Source organism: Centroberyx affinis, unplaced genomic scaffold, assembly GCF_046629955.1.
Source record: "Centroberyx affinis isolate AG114_WGS23_722 - 3 ecotype Tasmania unplaced genomic scaffold, CSIRO-AGI_Caff_v1 ptg004640l_1, whole genome shotgun sequence".
Classification (NCBI taxonomy): domain Eukaryota; kingdom Metazoa; phylum Chordata; class Actinopteri; order Beryciformes; family Berycidae; genus Centroberyx; species Centroberyx affinis.
This window is the reverse complement of record NW_027282241.1, coordinates 103945-124271: the sequence shown is the minus strand read 5'-3', so window position 1 is coordinate 124271 and position 20327 is coordinate 103945. Positions and strand designations below refer to the sequence as shown.

The window sequence follows — 20327 nt, the reverse complement described above, 5'->3', positions numbered from 1 at the left end:
ACTTTTGGAACCACTGATTTAGGTCAAAGGTCAAACCTGCTGGAACTGTGACTGTATATGTAACACTTAACAAAACAATTATTTTCCCTTAGAAAGTTAGTTATTATAGTCAATCATCAATCAATTTACTGCAACGCCTTGACAGCCACCCACGCCTTTGTTTCACATCTAATTACTTCTTTGCTGTATAGTTAATTTGCTTTTCAAATCAGAGCCGGCGGGGGGGGCGGGGCTTCCAATTATAACACCAGGACGTGATTGGCTGAGCGCTGAGGTGCACGTGCTCCTGCTTTACGCCTGCTGGGGGGTTTCAACCGCACAACAACAAGCCGAGCTGCTGCAGCCCCGTTCAGAGCGCCGCTACCGTCCCACGTCCTGCTTTCCACTACAAGAACAGCTTTTTGTGAACGACTGGGGAAACAGAAACGATGAAGGAACAAACGTATTTTTCCGTTTCTCTGCCACTTTTCGCAGCTTGTTTGGTTTTCGGGGCCATTTCCACTGCGAACGGTAAGTTGCTTTTGTTTTTGTTTACAGTTAAACGTCCCGAGCACGTTGCTGTGTTTGAAGGTTGCTGCTTCAGTATTCGGGCGCTCGAGTTGGTGTCGTGCAAGTTGCTCTGTTTCAAACTGTACTGTAGTTGGCTTGTTTGCTGGACATGTTGGTGTTTTATTTGGAAAATTGTGTTTGGTATGTGATGATTAATCCCAACCTGGCACAAGTGCCACCGCCAATTCATCACCAAAGTAACGGAGCAATGGGCATTTGTGGGTGTCAAGTTGGAGAGATCCTTGAATAAGTGGACAGGACGAGTGGGAATCCGCATGGGAGATTGTTTTTTTTTTGTTCTGAAACTGCAATAACAGATTCGCCTGCTGCCTGAGTTTAATTATTTTAGTGGTAAACTGCTCTTGTTGTTGCACAGTATGTAAATAATGACCATAAAATGATTTGACACATCAGTAAAATAGCAGTTTCACTTGGAGGTGAGGGTTTCTTCATGTTTTCCAGGTTTTGTATGCTAAACCAGACAGGCACTTCTTATTATGGCAGAATATATGGTTTTACATTCCCTAAAGCAGTGATTCTTAATCTTTTTCATATCAAGGACCCCTAATTTAGTCCACATTAGGGCCACGGACCCTCATTTGATGAGGGTTTTTTTCTCTCTGACCCAAATCTGAGAACCCAAATTTGTCCAGAATGACTATCTGTACTGTAGGTAGAGAGATAACAGTGAAACTATGATCAAAATAGTCCTTCTTCTACATTTTCTAATTGTGTTAACTTCTTGTAAATGAAATAATGGTGAAGTTTACATTTTCATCAATTTGCTGGGGACCCCCTGGAACCCCCTCAAGGACCCCTGGTGGTCCCCGGACCCCACGTTGAGAACCACTGCCCGAAAGAATCAAAACCTTAAGGGCATTTCTGTGCAAAGTGCCCCTTTCAAGAAGCACAGCACATACAGGCTGGCTATTATGCTTGGCCATGTCAGCCTCATGCCACTGGCACTTGGCTTTGTTTGCATTCGCGTGCATCCAGAAACACATCTAGGCCGATGGACAATGGGGAAAATGCCCTGATTCTGTTGGCTTCATTTTCTCCTTCATCGTTTCCTCTGACCAAGGAGAGGACATCACACTTAGCAGCCTGTTCCTTGGTGTCATGATGTATTTTTCCACTGTAGAAATGTTCCTGTTTTACACATTGACTCAGGGAGGAATTCATAACTTGGGTAGGTTCCATGTGAAAAGGACATTTCTCATTCGAAGAAACATTCAAGACTTTTTCACATGCATTTTCCAGCTATGAGATGACAAACTGTCGACCTCTGACATTTCCTTCCCGAGGAATCAGTGCTCACCAAATCAGACTTCTGTCAAGACTTTATGGAAAATTGCCAGTAAGCAAAGTATGACATAAAAAGAGTACAATTTGGATTAAAGTGCTTTTCGTGTGTTTTGAAGTAGGCCTATGACAGTTTGGCTTTAGTTTTCTAAATGAGAACAAGGGAGTGACATCACTACAGAGAAATGGGGGCAGCTGATACTGATGGTTTGACAAACAGATATTCCACTCAACTCAAATTTGTTATGCAGATAGATAGATCGTATTTTTTTTATTTATGTGTCACTCCTCAATGTACAGATCATACAGTAAAGTGCATTTAAAATAAACACATAACCCCATTAATGACGGAAAAAAAGGGGTTGAGATCCACTCACTCAGTTATGAGACACACAGGCTAAAAATAAATACATATAAAACCACTGCAGATACTACACATGCACTTCAGTTCCTCATTCAGTTTCAGTAGTAAGATGCTTATGAATTGCTTGAACATTTATACACCCACAAGCCCCCCTATGCATCACACCCATTCATTTTGACACACTTTCTTCTTCCCCGAGCGAGACCTTTTTGTTTGAATCGAAAACCGACGAAGAATCCAGTCTGCCCTTCCCGAACATAAAGCCGACTTCCCCAGTGTGTTTCTTCCACGAGGCGCAAGGGACAGGACACAGAGAAAAAAGGCGTGGCTGGGCTGCACACTGACCATATAGCGTTGAGTCACTTTTTTTCCGGATGTGGCCGCCAAAACGGACATGGCAGTGAACTTCCTCCCACTAATGACCACTCAAACGGCGTCTGCCCTATACTTCCACAGGGCTGCAGCCTGTCCAGAGTACCAGGGAGAGAGAGAGAGGTGGGGGGGGACTTGTTGCTGTGTCAAACAAAATGTTTACAGGGCAGAAGAAGACGTTTTTTTTTAAAAACTGATTAGGCTAGAAACAGCAGGTTATAACTCACTTGTCTCTCTCTGTTTGCTGCTGAGGAGGGAGAGAAGTGGAAAACGGTGTTCTGTGTCAGGCATGAGGCAGTCTTTTCTCACAACAAGACCACTTAGGGCAGCTGAGTGAACCAGGGCTAAATATAGCCAGACGCTGGGCCAATGGCGTGGCATGAGTGTGTGTGTGTGTGTGTGAACTTTCTGGATGTAGGTGGGTGGATGCATACACGTTAACATGCTCAGTTTTGCATCAAAGTTCATGCAAATTTCCGCGTGAGAGACCGATGTATCGGACCGATGTTGGCCTTATGTTAAATATCGGATATCGGCCATTGTTTTGCCCTGAATACGGCTAGATAACAGTCTGAAAAACTTGTAGTGACATTCTATTTTCTTTGCACATTTTATATATTCATTTAATTTCTGAATTATTATTATTTTTTAAGGGCTTAATGTATCCCATAGCTTCCCCGACAATTCAATAGGTGCAGTGGGTCACCCTGCCTCAAGAATTTCATTATATGGGTTTCAATGGAGAGTTTTAGTGTCCCATATCTAAATGGGACACTATTTCAGATGCTTTTCCACCCTGATAAGAGTAAAATACCGGGGAAAATTTTTACCTCCTCCAACGAGGTTCTGTTTTCGGTGCTGTTTGTCTGTTTGTCAGCAGGATTACGGAAAAACTACTGGCCCGATTTTCATGAAACTTTGTGGAAGGGTGTAGCATGGGCCAAGGAAGAACCCATGAAATTTTGGAGCGGATCCGGAGCCGACTCACGAACAAGCAATAATAGCACGAACCTTGGCGGAGGTCTTCACTCTCCGAGTGCCCTTCTAGTTTGGCATGAAAATGGTCAAATTTAAAGATAATCATACTTCAGTGTCTGGGTTCTAGCCTATTTTATAACTGATATGAGTGACTAAAGTTTAACAATATCGGTATCCGTATCAGTCGACCCTAGAGTGGATGTGTTGACACTCTCAGTTCATGTGTATTATATTTTAATGGTTTTGAGTCAGTGTGCAAGTTTGTGAATGTGTGTGAGAGAAAGACAGAGGGGTGTGTGTGTGTGTGTGTGTGTGTGTGTGTGTGTGTGTGTGTGTGCCATTGTTTAAAGCTTGTCCTCCTGCCTGCTCCAGCCCTTACCATCTGTCAGTACGGGGTCTTCCCTTCGGGGCCTTGTCTCCCTGTCGCCTTGATGACTTGATTACTTCTCCCTGCCAGCTCCCTCAGGGGGAGGACAGACTCTTTTTTTTTTTTTTTTTTTCCCATCTGAATTTTGAATGGCTTCCTTAATCAATGTTTCATCGCAATATGGAATATCTTCTAATTCGGGCTCCTCTATTAGTGTCTGTCGCCCCACTTTCCAATCTGCCGCGCTGAATATTTTACACGCCGTCCCCTGATCTTACACATCCGGCCAAGAGGGAAATCAGAATGAGTTTAATAAAGAAGAACAATAGATGTAGTGGAGTTTGTCTCATTCATACATACATGATACAAAGACAAGAGGGGCTCATATGTAGTGGAAAGGGACAGTGCAAGACATACAAACAGCAGAATGTACATATTACTCTATATTCTTGAACTCAAGTGGTTCACTCAGAGTTTAATGCCTGTTAATCTGTAAGACTGTTGGTACGACTCTTTACTGCGGGCTCTATTTCAGTTACTTCAGAGAAAAGCTTGTTGTCTTGTTGACGGTGCGTGACGTGTGTGTATTTTTAGTGGCCAGCCAACGTTGTTTTCTGTTTTTTTTTTGTTTTATGGAGCAGCAGATGGCTGTGCTGCTCTGAAGTAACGCTTGCAGATTACAGAAAGCTCACCTGCAGCTGGAGTCCTGGCAGTCTTTTTAACGTCGAAAAGGCTCAGGACAGTCTATGAGTCAGGTAGGCCTGGCCTGGATAAGTCCACATCTCTAGGTTTCCCTTTCCTCGCCCCTCCGCCTCCCAGCTCTCTGTATATCGCTATTTGGCAGTGTCAGGGCATCAGACCAGATGAGCGCTCAACAGGTCTCTTTTTATTATGCTTCAGCGCCCCCGTAACAGTTTTAACGAGGACTGGACGTGTGTGTGTGTGTGTGTGTGAGTGTGTGTGTGTGTGTCTCTCTCTCTCTCTTTGGAACACTGAGTTCCCACACTATCCGGCCGGCCTATATGCTCCGGCACGTCAGGCTGGTTAGCGGTGTGTGTGCCTGACGGAGCAGAGGGCAGAGCGCACGCTGCTCAGGCCTCAGGCTCAGCATCGCATATGCACGCTGACATAACCGCGCACATATTCACATGTCCGTGCACATGTGTTCAGCCCCTACAGAACCGGCAGGTATCGAGAGCTCTTGAGTCATCACAGCTTTGACTTTGTAAGCTCATTTCAAACAAACCTGCCTATTTCCATAGTTCCCTCTAACGAGCTAATTCCGTCAAAGCCCTCTTAAACTGTCCCAGGGTATTATTTTTTTGTATACCCCTGATTTACTCCATGTCATCTTTGATAACTCAAGAGTCCGGTCAGACTAAAGAGATTTTGCCCATGGCTGCATTGTGTATGTTTTTCCAACGCAGCAAAGGGCATGCTTTGTCATTGAACCATCGCTAAAACACCGCAGCCTGCAGAAATTGTTTTGTTGCGCATCAAACTGATTAAAGCTCGCCTGGCCAATTATGTCAAGGGGAGTTTTGTCCAGAGCTGCTATTCTCTCTCCGTAACCAATCACTCCTCCCCTTATGCAGCTCGCCAAGTGTCCTCAAAAGGTCCACTCCCTTCCCCGTTGTCCTGAAATGGCTCCCCCCCTCCTCCCCCTCTCCCCCTCTCCCCCTGCAGTGCCCTCAAATGGCTCCAGCGAGTACGTTAAGCTCTTTTTCTGCGCAGTCACGTAAACAGCTCCTCCCAAGGTGCTTCACTCCCTTGTTGCGTCCTCTGCTCAGTCTGGTACGAGGGTTATTTTTTCCCCTTCCTCCGTCCACCTGGACCCTAATGCGGTCAGAGGGCAAGTCTGTCGCCTCGCAGCGCTGGTTGATCCTCTCAGAAGCAGCAGACGGTTCATTTGGAGCGGCTCGTCGTCCCTGGAAGCTCGTACAGGAAACGTAGCCGTGTGCTGTCCAGTCTGCCGTCTGTTTCCAGGAGGGGGACGGCTCGTCACGGTCTCTCCCGCGCCAAACCCAGCCCCTTTCCAGTCAATGGATACATTCATTGAAGATCTGGGCCTAGTTTCCTAAAGTGCAGAAGATCCACCACACACACAGGACAACTTACTTAGCCAGGCTGCAATTAGCAAAACCTGTGTGTATAGAGGGAGGAACGTTTGCACACTTATGTCAATGCCTGCCAAAATTGTATTTATTGGCTGAGATTTTAGCCTACAGTAGAGATACTTATGCACATCCAGTCTAAGTGCTGGGATCAAACTCCTGACCCAACTTGCTGTTCTCAGCTGATATCCTTAAGATCGTAAAAGACCTAAATCCTGTGGTAAGAACCCAGAACTGTAAAGATTTTCATCATCTTTTGATCACTTTTAATGCTTAAAAAACAATATAGCTATGTAAAATTGATATGGTACCTATCTTTTTTTTCAATATCCATCCCCATTTCTCTCCTCATACCCTTTTTACAGAATCCACAGTCTTTGTTGGTGGACCTGAGGACTGAGTCATTGTGTGGCGGTGGCTCTAGTGGCTGTGTGTTCTCGGTCTGGTATTTGGGCCTCATTCTTGCGCCGAGGCATCATGGGAAAGGCATGGGCCATGACTCATAAGGAGTGAGAAATGCACAATGCTCTGTGGTAATGGCTTGTCCTGCCAAACATAACACCACATACCTTCCCGATCCATCACTGTGGTTGGGATAAACACACAACGTAGCTTACTTTTAGCATGGTACAAGGTTGACAAGATCATCAGCATTTAAGCTTCAGAAATCCTTTTTTTTTCAAAATAGTTTGTTTAAGAATATTTTAAAGGTTTCATTACAATATGCAGATAATTCCATCCTCAAAAATAGACCTATTTTGTGAGCATATGTCTTAAGATGACTCATAACTTTAATAGTTGCCCATAATTGGTTTTACTTTCATGCCAGCCATCATTTTGTTAGAATAGGTGTTAATGTTTTCAAATGATGAAAACAAATGACATCTCGATTTGGAATGAAAATTTACAGGACCGTGTCTACATGACACATAGGAAATAACAGGATAACACATAACACCCGTAGGCTTGTGTTTCTTGTAATAAAAGGGTTTTTTGTGTCTAGGTCTTAACCACATTCATTTTCTGGGCATAAACTTTTAGTGATTTGCCAACTCACTCGTTACAAAAACCTTTCTATCTTATCTCTGACTGTGGCAAAGCTAATCAATAGAAGTGATAAAAGTGGTGTGACCCTGCGAGAACTCCCCACCCAGCACCTGACTCCGCATCCCAGCTGCTGATCAAACAGTTCAGCTATTCACACACACACACACACACTGCAGCAAGTCAGCCACCCAATACTTTTATAACCTCATTCAGTAACGATGATTGGGAGAAACGGTACGGCTTGAGTTTGTAGAAAGGCAGAAACACTCCTATTCTTCGTTTTTGTTTTCTATACATTTTTGGGCTTTTAGCTGATGCTGAATTACAATGAGTGAAACAGTAGAATAAGCTGAAATTCCTGAGTTGTCAACATTGTCTACAAGCAAACATCAGTGAAGAGTGCAAGGGTCAGAGACTGTAGATGTAAATCAATATTTGTGTGTCCCTAGAATGATCATGTAGGATGGAGCTGTGGTAGGTGAAGATGTAAAAGTCTGAAGGAAAGGTCCAAAATGCAAAACAGTATGTCATAACGTCATAGAGCTGAGGACTTGTGAGAACATGTTGTGCTCAGATTCGTTATTCGATGGCTGTTTTTCAGTTGGAATTTCTCAATAAACACAACTGAAACTACAGCCGCAGATTTTCCTTGTAATGTAAATTCCTGCTTATCTAAAAGGCCATTTGTCTTGCTGTCAGCTGTACTTGTAGATAATAGGGAAGAACAACTCTTTGGTTTCCTCTGAAACAGCAGTGGAGCTTAGGGTTCTTGTGGGGTAAAAACCACATAACTGTAGTTTCGGTGTTTTTCTTTCTTGAATTCAAAGTCCTTTTTTATGTTTTGAGTGAGTTTCAACACCCTTGTGCATGCAAAACCTTTTTCGAACCCCATTGTATTTGAAAAATGCATAGCTTTAAATGAGAAAGTAAGCTTTCTGTTCTTCATTCCTGAATGTACTTTTACACAGACGTGGTTTTTACCCGACAGCAGGGGATTTTCAAGGAGGATCTGGTGGTTTGACCACTGTCTCCTGGCTGACCACCTTGACTAATATGTCAGTAATTTAATGTCCTCACTAAAGCCGATGCAGGCTCGTGGCAAAATTACCCTTCAACTAGGACAGACCACAGGCAACATGTCTAGGGTGTCCTGGGTGTCTCTCTCTGATTTCATTTTTGTGTGTCTTAAACCGCCCTGTCACAGGGGGAAAAATAGCAAGTTTATGAGTCAGATTGAGCCAGTGAAAAATTAAGTTTGGTAATTTCTAGGAAGGTCATTCTTCCAACAGGGCGGTCTTGTAACTCGGCACTGAAAGGTTTTCCTGCAGGGAGCTGCCAGCCGCTGTGGGAAGAGGGCGGTTGTGTTCCTTCCCAAAGATAAACAGGCAGTAACATTTGGATAAGGATGTGTTGGTGGTGCCAGCCAAAGCCGTTGGCTAACAGTCTCCCCCGAGATGTGGGAGCACTTGAAGGCCGTGACACTGGGCACGGCGCTGATAACACTGCACATTGTTGGGAAATGAAGTTTGGTGGATAAACAGTCAGACAGATCTCTCTCACACAAATATCTATCCTAATATCTGTCCTAAATCTCCAGCAGGATTGCTAATGGTCAGTCTTAAGTCCATGCATTGGAACTGTAAAATGTCAAATGTTCAAAGTACAGTCACCAAACTGTGTGCAGTTTGTAACTTATATTTGCTTTCCCCCTTTCCACTCCCCGAACACCAGCTTGTACGATTTAGTCTTCCCACAATGCCGCGGTGTTGGCCAGTGTTCGCCCTGAATAAACTTTACTCAGAGGGCTCTCATCCTGGAGTGTTTGGAGGAACAAAAAAGATAGTGAGTGTGTGTGTGTGTGTGTGTGTGTGTGTGTGTGTGTGTGTTTGGGGGGCCCGGGGCTGTTAGAGAGAGAGAGGAGAAGAGACAGCGACGCATGGGAAGTTGGAAGTCTCTCACCGAAGTGCCATTTTCAACCGTGGTCTTGCGGGGAAAACCAGACGGGGTGCAGGGCCTCTGAGAATTATACCCTCAGCAAAACTAAAATGCCTCCTTTTCTTTCTTTTTTTTTTTAACTGTCGCTTTCCAAAAAAACATTCCTTATCTACTCCCACGAGTCCACTTTGTGTTTGAGGTGGGGAGAGGTATCCTACTCGCGGACTGAAAAAAAAAAAAAGGGGGGTCAGACCTCCTTTTTTAGGCCTGTATGGCAGACACTGTGGTGCGTGAACCGCCAATTTCACACTTGGGGCCCCAAACCTCGATTTCCTTGACAATTATCCAAATGATAAGTGTTAACTTGGGGAAAGGCTTTCGCTGTCTCCAGTGGCGTTGAGAAGCTTCGGCTCTCTCTCTCACTCCACAATTCATCCAAGTGTCAAAACATATAGGGGTGTAATTGAAGAGTTCATTTCCAAATTGCTGTTTATCTATGTTAAGAAAACATTTAATTACTTGAGGTTCATTGTTCAATATCTCGAACACAGAGACCCCATTCTGTAAAACTGTTATTTTGTCAACCAAGGATTTAGGCTACTTATCTTTTTAGAAAGCACCACAACTTGATTTCAATTATTTTATAAGATACGGTGTCAGATTTTTCACACGGGGGATATCTCCTTTTAGAACAAGACTCTCTGACTGTGGATTATAGCTCTTTCGTTCTTGGTGTTTTTGAAAACCACAGCTCGCCTCTTAATGCTTCTCTTTTCTTTCTCCCCCCCCCCCCCCCCCCCAACAACACTAACTGACACGATCTCCCTCGTGCCCCAAAGAGCTGCCAGACTGTCAGGTTCAGGCCGGGCAGCGGTGATGCTGGTGGAAGCATCCAGTATCTGTTTTGTGTGTGTGTGTGTACTGTGTTGTGTTGCGATGGCTTACTCAGCTGTTCCAGACCGTTGCATCCAACCTACAGTAGGTTGTTCCCCGCTTTACTCAGCAGCACAGCGAGGAAATGACCTCCGCTGCTACAGAACATGTCAAATACAGGAGGGTGGGGGGGGGGGGGGGACGTTTGATTTTAGCTGAATTTCCCCCGAAACATCGATAATATTAAGGATTTACACTTTTTTTCCCGTCATGAAAAGTATCCAAATAAGAACAGATTTACGGCTATAACCTGCACCAGCAAGAGAAATGGACCAAACATAAACAACTAAAATTTCTTCCAAGTCACCAGTGCTATAATATCTGATAAGAAAGATGCTGCTCCAGATTTCTGTCGGGCCTCTTCCTGTCCTGATGGATCGGCCTGGACTGGGACGTATCAGATGTTTGTTCCTTTGCCCTCGGGACGGGAGTTGACAGGAAACGCTGAGCTGTCAGGCATCTATGAATGTGAAATGAGGAGTACGAACCAGAGCTGGGTCAAACCGGATTTGCAAACACTTTTTATGCTCTTTTTTTTTTTTTTTTATCATACTTATGTGCCAGTTGGGTGGAGTTTGCCACACTGCACAGCACAATGAGAGCGAGAAAGATTAGACGGAGGAAAACATTTGCAAGTCAAGTTAGTGATTGACAGCTCAGCAGACATGATCTGACTTGTCCTCATAAAGTAAATCCCACCCGTCCAGTTCTCCATGCAACTTTAAGTAAGCACGAAGAGTTTGCAAAGACTGTTTCACCCACACAAGTGTATTTGGATCCTTTGATAAACTAGTCCAGAGTAAGAGTTTACTCGAGGGCATTTAAATGAACCCTGGCATGACTATAACAGTGTTTTTTCTGTTCAAACGTTTCAGATTTTAGATTCATGACTGAACATTGAAAAGTACAGGAATTGTTTTTCATGCAGAAGGCTTGTGCTGCTACTTCCTTTTATTGTCAGTAATGCCGTTTTAAATACTACTATTGCACACTACGGAAAATAAACACGAGGCATTGAACACAGGGGCAGACTTAGTGATTTTGGGGGCCCTAGCAAAGGCGAGCATGGGGGCCCCCTGAATCCCAACCTTCCCCTTTTTCAACCGATCCTTTCTATACATTACGCTCAAGTCAGGGCTGAGAAAAGTACGCATGCTGGTGCTCTATGGCGAGGGGTGGTCTCTACTGACTAAGAAAAGAATGATACACACATGGTATCACTCTTTCTAATATTTGCTTGCCCTCGGTTGGGAGCATCAGTTGGCTCGGCAGCACACTCACCATATCATTGTTTCTGTTTGTGCCGTCAGTGGATCTACTGTTTGCTTCAGTAGAGCTCTTTGAGCTCGGAGGCAGTGGCAATTATGCTAGCAGCAAACACAAGCAGCAGTTGATTCTGATTTGATGGAAAAAGTTGTCAACGAAACTTCTATTTTCCTCTCTTTTTTTGTTTTTTTTTTGTTTTTCTGTTCCACTTGAGTGGCTTTGCTTCATTTTTTTTCACTTCTCTCACAGCAACTGGCCCATGAGCTTGAAGTCAAGAGGCTATATTGTGTTAGAAGTTAAGTGGATTAGCCGACTACCGCCTGACTGAGTAGGGGGGGGTGGACATGACTCATGATTGAAATCATTTTTATTGTAACAAAAAGAGCGGTGTTTTTCAATAAGTGAATTTCTGTTAAACTGATGAAAAATATGCTTGTATTTGTTCTGCTTTTGTCTCTTGTGACCTCAGACGGTCTCCTACCTTTGCCTAATGGTAAGCCCGGCCCTGACTGAACATACTGTACTGTAGTAATCACCATGTCTCTCTCCCTTCTCTCTCTCTCCAGGCGACTACTGTGAGGTGAATGTGTGCAGTAATGGGGGAACCTGTGTGACCGGGGCAGGAGCCCCGTTCATCTGCATCTGCCCCGACGGCTTCACTGGAGACATCTGCAACGAAACCGAGACCGGTAAGCCGGGCCTGTGAGCCCAAAATGAGGCTCAGATCTCAGTTGTTTTTGTGTATTCCTTATATATAAAGGAGACTGTCAACCAGTCAACTTACCGGTTATGTGATGAGAACACAGACACCAAAATCATCCATTTGTCCCCTTAGATCATTTGCTGTTTTTTTTTATCAAAAGCAGTGAAACAAATTGTATAATTTGATTTCACATTTCAGGTGAAACAGGTGGGAGTATTCTGCTTTATTTCTCTGCTCAATTAAATTACTTAAGATGGAAAGTGTTTAAAGCCAGTTTATATGTAGTGCTTCTGTCACCTGAAAAAACCTGAGATTACTTTTTTTCTCAAAGGCTTACATGTTCCTTTATATGTGGTAAATGTATTTGAATAAATTTCATGGCCACAGCGTTTCTGTAATCCACTCAAAGATTCAAATTCTCACTTCCTGAAAAGATGATTTTGACTTGGAGATTATAGATACAAAACCGATCGACTTCCCGTCAAACTTGAGTCTTGACTCTCCTCCTCTTCCTCCCCCTCCCCCTCCTCCTCTTCCTCCTCTACCTAAAGGGCCCTGCAACCCCAACCCGTGCAAGAATGACGGCATCTGCGAAGTGACGGGCCAGTCCCGCCGAGGCGACGTCTTCAGCGAATACGTTTGCAAGTGCCAGCCGGGCTTCGACGGAGTCCACTGCCAGAACAGTAAGACTCCCTCAGTCTGTAGTTTTTATTATCAGGAGTTTATCTGATTATTCTTATTAGTTTAACTATCAGTGTTTCCTGTAGAATTTTACTACAGATGCAGGATGGGAGGAATATTCTGGCTCTGATACCCAGGTTTGCTCCTCGGCTCATTTCAGGATCAGTTCCAGTTGGTGTTGCAGTTTAAGAATGCAGTTCTTTAACTTAATGCGGTTAACGATCCAAATCTTATTTGGCTCTTTGGGTCTATGGACAATTGTTCTATAATTGCGCTTGTCTTATTTTTGTTTTCGTTGGCCTGGTCAATAAGGTTAGATGATGAATCTTCATTGTATTTACGTTTTTCTAGCTCTGGCAGGACATTTTCCAGCTGTGAGGCGCCACCACAGTGTTATGAAGGAATGGAAACGCTGACTATGAATCAGTATTGAAAGTAACCTTGTCATAGCAGAAAAAAATGTCAGAATCATTGGTTCAGATACAGCCATTGTATAGCAACACAAACAGCTGTGGAGCTGCACGATTATGTCTAAAAGTTTAATGCGGATTATTTTGTTAGGCATTGTGATCACGATTATTAATGTTTTTACATCTTATAGCAACATCTTCACCACGTTCGACTACAGTACTGTACCAATTTAAATGTTTCAATATTGCTGATATGGAAAAGCAAAATGTTTTCTGTTGGTGCACTCTTATTTTTTGCACCTTTTTTTCACCTTGTCACCATGTAAATTCATTTTGGCTTTTTTTTTAATCTGGGCTCCTTTTGGTTTTTTACCTTTTTTTATAGTGAGTGAATTCTTTTTTGATCTTCTATGCTCAGAGTTTTTGAATTGATGCACCTGAGGCAAAAGCTGCGCAGACATTTTCACTTACCAATATTGCTGATATGCCACTATGATTATTATTAAACCTACACTTACACTGTGATAAATTGCGATATCCTACACCAATCCTACACGATTATCCATGCAGCCCCTTCATCTGTCCAACCTGACGCACTCGCAGGGAGACAGCTGCTGTCAGCGGCGGCCACCACACAGACAGCTGTCGGCCTTATGGGAGCGTCACTCGGAAACGACCAGGCTGGTTCAGTCGAGGTCGGCCTGCAGAGAGCGAGGCGTCGCTGGGAACACTTGCTCCGCTCCCCCAAAACACCTCCAGCCCCGCGCACAGAGACAGATGGCTACTGTTTGCAGGAGAGGGCGGGCGGCAAAATAAGAGTTGCCAAGTGTACACAAAGAACTAACTTAGCAGGAAAATCAAACGGGGCTGTTCGGAAATGCTGAAGTGTGTTTTGTGTTTGATCATGTGTGCCTTCTTATCCTAGGTGTCAAAGGGGCAGACTTAAATGCGAAAAAAGGTAACAATGGAAACTGCCTACTGACTTTGAGAGTGTGTGTGTGTGTGTGTGTGTGTGTGTGGGTGCATGTGTGCTGTGGTCTCTTTCCCTTCTTGGATCCAGGTGCTCTCTGTTCTCTTGGCTGCATGCGTGGGCAGAGGAATGCAACACACACACACACACACACACACACACACACACACACACACACACACACACAGGGAACTGCTGAGGTCGGCACTATCCCGTCTTGTTTCTGAGTCAAGGCCAGCAGCAGGCGCAACAGTGAGATCAAGTCAGCGTTCGGGGTCTTTATCGGTTCTCTCGGTTCGGCTCTGATATGAAGACCTGAAGATTCCTACCTTAACCCTCAGTGAAAGTCCACGCCAAGCCAGTTAAGCCGTTACGATTTACAGTCTATTTTAATCTCGAATGCCCCGGCCCATATTTACGCTCCAAACGTTCTCATTTGACTCACAAAATTCACAGCCAAGTTTTTGTTTTTTGGTTTCCCCAACCCTCCCCCCCCACTCCCCGAGAGCCGCAAATCATAGCTCATCATAATCCCTATATATACATGCACAAGGCCATTGGCAGGCACTGCTAGCTTAGCTGCCAGAGTAAGAGCAGTCTGCAGAGCTAGCTTTTACGCTAATTAGGTAATGCCTCAGGAGGGATGATGAGGAGAATTCGTTTGACCGTGTTGGTTTATGGGGACCCCTCTAAGTGCTGCTGGGGGATGGAGGTTCCCCCTCATTTACAGCTGCTGATGACTGTGTTGTGACAGCTTTACTGCTCTCTAATTTGTGTGTGTGTGTGTGTGTGTGGGCAAGGAACGAGTTTCATGGCAGCCAGCTCCTGTGGTTCGTGTGTGTGTGTGTGTGTGTGTGTGTGTGCTGTGCAGCAGAGACGGAGACTGGCTGAAGTAAACCGATGTCTGTGGTGAAACTCGGGAGGCGTAGCGTAGTCGAACGCTACAGAAGCATCTTCACACATGAACTCATTTACTCCGTTCACACAGATGGAAATGACACATTTAGACCTTCAATGAGACGTTGAATGCATACAACCTCGGGGTCAGAAATAAACAGGAGGCTCGGGGAAAGAATTTCCTTGGGGGCGTTCATAAATTAAAACATTTTTGCATTTCACCTTTCACGTTTAAGTCGTCAAATATTAATGCACGAATGCAACTACTGTCTCCCTTTGGCCGCCGTAGATGATTTGTGCGAGCCGAAGATCGACAATTCTTTTTCTAGTGCGTTCTGGGCGACAAAAATGTAGTTGGTTTTTGACAAAATGTTGGCACCATGCAGCCAGCAGTGAGAGAAAATGTCGACCCTAAACACACTAAACACTGCATTAACAAAAATGAAACGACCAATATGGTAAAAAATAAGAGGTGGAGAGAGGTGGAAGATGGACTGGTTGGTGACTGAGAGGGGAAAATGGGACCATCCTCTTCTGTAAGGCCTGCTGCCAGTTTCCAGCAGTGGGAAAGAAGTTAAACCAAATCTTAGTGGCACAAATTGAGTGTTTATATGCCAATATGCAATGCAAATGCATTATTTCATACCCATATGGCCCTAAAAATCAGATCACAGGGGCAAGAAATGCCTTTAGGGAAAAAAACGTTAGTCACGTGTACATGCGCAACATGGATTGGATGCAACATTTTTGCACTATACATCCCACATGGACATACACACAAGCAGCACATGCACTCTCTTATATACTGACAGTTTGTCCATATACACACACACACACACACACACACACACACATGGTTCATCCCTCTAGCCAACAGAAAGTGGCGGTCCACGCGAAACGCCCGCAACGTCAGCGCCGCCACTGTTGCCGGGCGGAAAAGTGAACGTGGAGGCGGAACAGGGAATTAAGTCTGCCCTCCTGACAATGTCACAGTCACTACTCAGGTCTGACTGCAGCACTTCTAACTGCCCTGTCAAATTGGCCTGAAAGCCTCAATGGGTTGCAGCGAACGAGGAGGAGGAGGGGGGAAAGACACTCAGAGACTCAAATAGGAGGATATAGAGAGAGAGGGAGCGAGACAGAGAGAGAGAGGGAGAGAGAGAGAGAGAGAGAGAGATGTCCATAGCTGTTGACTTCACTTCGGGCCAAAGCAGATGGCTGGAAATAGAGTGAGAGAAGGAGGACTATTTGCTTTGCCTCCTTTCTCTTAAGTCCCAGATTTTCAAAGCAGATTAAGGCAGCAGTAATTTGTTTTCTTGGAAATTTAGGAATGTTAGTCAGCGGGTGGGTGTGTGTGTGTGTGTGTGTGTGTGCGTGAGTGTGTGAGTCGCAGAAGGGTGTGTGTGTGTGCGCTGCTCTCTTAGTTGTTTTTTGGAGAGTTTTCAGCCCCTCCCAGGATGTGGTGGCGTGGGCAGACTGGGCTCCATGCCCCCTAGGGAGGAGCGGGTGTGTGTGTGTGTGTGTGTGTGTGTGTGTGTGTGTGTGTCAGTGCTGTCATGGATCTGACTCTAAACCTGACGTACATTTCTTTGTTTACTACAGTCTGCATTAAACAAGCTAGATAGGCCTATTAGAGCCCTTAAAGCTGATTACCTAGAATCAGTGTGTGCTGATTACCTAGAATCAGCAAACACTTCTCAGTGTTTTGGCCAAAGAGCAGGAACCTTCGCTGGTAAATATCAACATTAAACTAAAAAAAAAAAAGCTGCCAAGTAGGCCTGAAGGATTATGATCCAGAACAATGTAGGATCTTAAGCAATAACTTTATTTGTTTAAAAAAAACCCTGAAAAAATAGGCAATTAGTTCATGTTAGGTTTAGGTTGAAGTCTGCTGTATCTTTGGCCATACTCTGGTGTTGAATATTTCTAGACAATCACAAGGGGGAAATCCATGCTTTACCACTTATATTGCTTCAGGACACAATTTTTCTCACCTTGGCCATGAAGTCATGACAATAATACAACACAAGATAACACAATATTGCCCTGTCTGGTGAGTGTGACCATGTCACGGCATGTTGCAGCCCACGTTTGGGTATCGCCCCACCACTTAAAAGCTGCTACTTGTAGCATTTTAATTCAAAGAGGATGTTGCTGCTTGTCTCCCATCTCCCTCTGGGCGTGTTTTCCGTGTGTGTGTTCGTTTTGAGGCAAGAAAAAGACGTATGAGAGCTGATAATGTCTCTTGATAAAAGCAAATATTAGGAGTTGAAGCTATGCTGTAAACCAGTTCCTCCTTCTGTGCTGTAAAGCAATCCTGCACATTTCACGTGAAATCCGACCCGGTAACACAAACAGTAACATGCAGTGTAGAGGCTGACAATCTTCTCTGTGATGTTGTTTGTTTACAGTAATAATACTAATGTCTCAAAATTAATGTGGTAATGATTTATTGGTGTAAAAAAAAAATGCTGCACGTTGCACTTTTTTTTTTTTTTTTTTTTTAAAGAACAAAGCCATCATTTACCAACACACAGGATCTGATGTCATATTCCCTTGATCTATTTAGGGTGAGCGCTTTTTTTGGGTCTACCAGTTGAGAGACGATGCTCTAAATAATATGCTCTGTAAATATATTTCATGACATCAGAAGTTTCATCTCGGAGCGCAGCAGAACGCGGCGCTCTGGCAGAGATCTGAATCGGAGCTATTCTGGGTGCCGCAGCTCCCTGGTGTACTGCAGCCGGTCCGCAGCTCACATCCACACAGCAAATTACACCTCTGGACACATTTCATTTAGCAGCCTTTTGTTTTTTATAATGCCCCTGTGGTTGTGTGTGCCGGCCATATTGGCTTCGGGGCACCCCCCTTGGTGGTTGTGCCATGGCAACGGCGGGAGTGGAGATCAAAAAAATATGCAATTTCCTTATTTGACGCTGCCATTGGCGGGGAGGAAAAAAGGCAAACGTCGATGATCCATACAGTCTGCATTTGTATGGGAGGGTAATTCCATGCAGACAGCAGTTATTGTGTGTTTTAAAGGTCAAAGGTCATGATTTAGAGTTAATTTCAAAAAACATACCCATAAATGTGACTGAATGACATACAGAAGATGCGTTTTTCTTAGTTTCACTGCCCAGTCGCTGCTCTTTGGCTTTGTAGGGTTGTAGTCTTGTCTAACCCTAAAAAAAAAAAATCACAGATGGTCTATTTTTAAAACCCGATTTGAGCAACATTCAAGCTCAAACCACACACCGCGAGGTACGGAGAGCAAAACACATCGCATTGACACCGCCTCGTCTTCGGAGGCAGCGATACAAAAGCAGGTTTGAGCCGTCAGATCCGGACCCGCACCTTGATCCAGGCCCAGATCCTGCTGGCTGCAGCACAGATCCGGGGCGTCGATGGCTCTGCTTATCATCACATGCGCAGCCAGCTGACCTTGGATCTGCGTGGATCGGTATCGGGTTTCAAACAAGCCGCATGAGATTTGTATTGGCTTTCGCTTCATGCTGAGACAGTGGCTGATATCGATGCTCAGTGGATACTGCGGTGCTGCGCTTTCAATTGTTTCCGTTATGGTGTAGTGTTTGCGGGACGCAGGCCGTGTAGCGCTGGTCTGTCCGGCACGTGCACTCTTCCCCCAAAATCTATATCTGTAAGCCATGTGTTGATAGCGGATCCAGCTAAATATGTAACAGCTGATATGCGTACCATCGTAACAAGCCAATTAAATGTACAAATAGATGTTAAGATTTGATTCACCGATGATTTTAAAAATGTGTGTTTTGGATGTCAAATCTACGACTGGGCAGTGAGTGTGTGTCACACTACAGCAGCTTGTTTTTTCCTGTTTTGTATGTTGTCATTGTCATGTAAAAATGTGATTTTCATGTTTTAACTTAAATTGAAGTTAATTGCATGCTCCTCTTTGCTTTAAGTTAAATCTAAAAACCAAACTAAAAACAAGGCTGCTTTTCTTAGTTCCTGGGAAGTTGGCATTTTGGAGATACAAGGTTTTCACCCAGCAGCGACCATGTGCCATGTAGCGTACCATGAATGAGTGGCCCCAGTGTGAAACACCCCAAAACCTGACAGTGTTGGTGCCCCCACCTCTTCCTCTACCTATCCCAGGGACTGTGCATGGTCCTCAGGCTTCTCCCCCCCCCCCCCCCCCCCGGTTGTCCGCTAAATGGATTAGGGCCTGGCCTGGGATGCGGCCTGGAGCTGACCGGGCTGTGTGGTCCTCTTGGTGCCCAATCCTCTTAATGGAGAGATGGCCACCCAGCTGACGCACTTCTCTGACGCACTGACCAGGGTGTCCATCAGTCTGTCATCAACTGCTGATATGGGTCTCTGGGTGGTGGGGAATGTATTCTTACGCATGTGTGAGATGCCGGTCCATACGCCACAAGGGGAAGGACACTTTGTTTTGCAGGTTGTTGATACCCTGACATGGTTCAAGGAACATGCCAAGTTTTTGCCGACTCACTGTTGTAAGAAGAATATTCAGGGGTCTTTAAAAAGTCAAAAAAAAAAACTGTGTAAAATGTCTTAATTGAAGCTGTCAAACATATACTTAGATCCAGTTCTTGTACAGTTTTTAGAGTGCCTACCAGCTGTCCGCCTGTCAGACACAATATCTTCAACACCACTGTCTGATTCTGACGAAACTTGAAGGGATGATGCATCTTCACACTGTGTTCCAGCATTTAAAACATTACACTGTGTGGCCTGATGTGGACGTTATAATTAAAGGTCAGAATTTCACTGGTACACCACCTGAAACGGAGGGATGATGCATCTTGTTCCTGATTGGCCTACATCATTCGTGGGGAACAACATGTTTACTGTTGCCTTGTTTTCAGCATGCAGTGACAGGTTTCTTTGTGCTGCATGTCCACTGTTAGATTGAAACAGAACAGGGTTAGTAGAACAATATGCAAAACTAGACTCCTTAAAAAATTTAGATTCAATTCCAGATAGCATTAAAAGGCTTTAAAAAGTCTTAAAACCTGCAGATACCCTGATATTACAAGCAGTTTCACCCCTGTGTGTTCTTCTTTAGATCAAGCAAAGCTATCTCATACTATCCACTAAAAACACACTGTTAAAACATTTCATTGCACTGTGGCAAACTAAATAGAAACTGGATAGAGACAGGGGAAGCTGCTACCTATCTTCTTGTTCCACGACGGTAAATTGATCAAGGGGCTTATTTGCAAAGTCGGTGTAGAGGGCTTGATGTTTAGAATATGCTGCTGCTGCTAGAAATAGTCTGTTTTGTGCGATATGAGCTCCCACAGCCGAAAGTATCATGACTGTGGACCTCGTTATCCAGAGTTTGCGGATGCACGCTTCACAATTACTGTATTCCTACTGTGACCGTGTGAAAATGAATGTTTGGAGACGGAGCTATTTATGGAGAGAGTATGTGGG

At 44.4% G+C, this 20327-nt stretch overlaps 1 protein-coding gene across 2 annotated transcripts in view; it reads left to right on the top strand.

Annotated features, from left to right (window-relative positions):
• Window positions 1–372: 372 nt before the first annotated feature.
• Window positions 373–20327, top strand: part of LOC139665633 (lactadherin-like) — a 33462-nt gene continuing 13507 nt past the window's right edge. Inside the window, exons 1-4 of one of the 2 annotated variants that reach the window (XM_071544713.1) lie at window positions 373–510; window positions 11794–11916; window positions 12482–12613; window positions 13947–13979. In XM_071544713.1, the coding sequence (XP_071400814.1) occupies window positions 429–510; window positions 11794–11916; window positions 12482–12613; window positions 13947–13979 (370 nt within the window). In that variant the 5' untranslated portion in view covers window positions 373–428. The remainder of the gene's footprint in view (window positions 511–11793; window positions 11917–12481; window positions 12614–13946; window positions 13980–20327) is intronic. The other variant, XM_071544714.1, reaches the window with a different exon arrangement.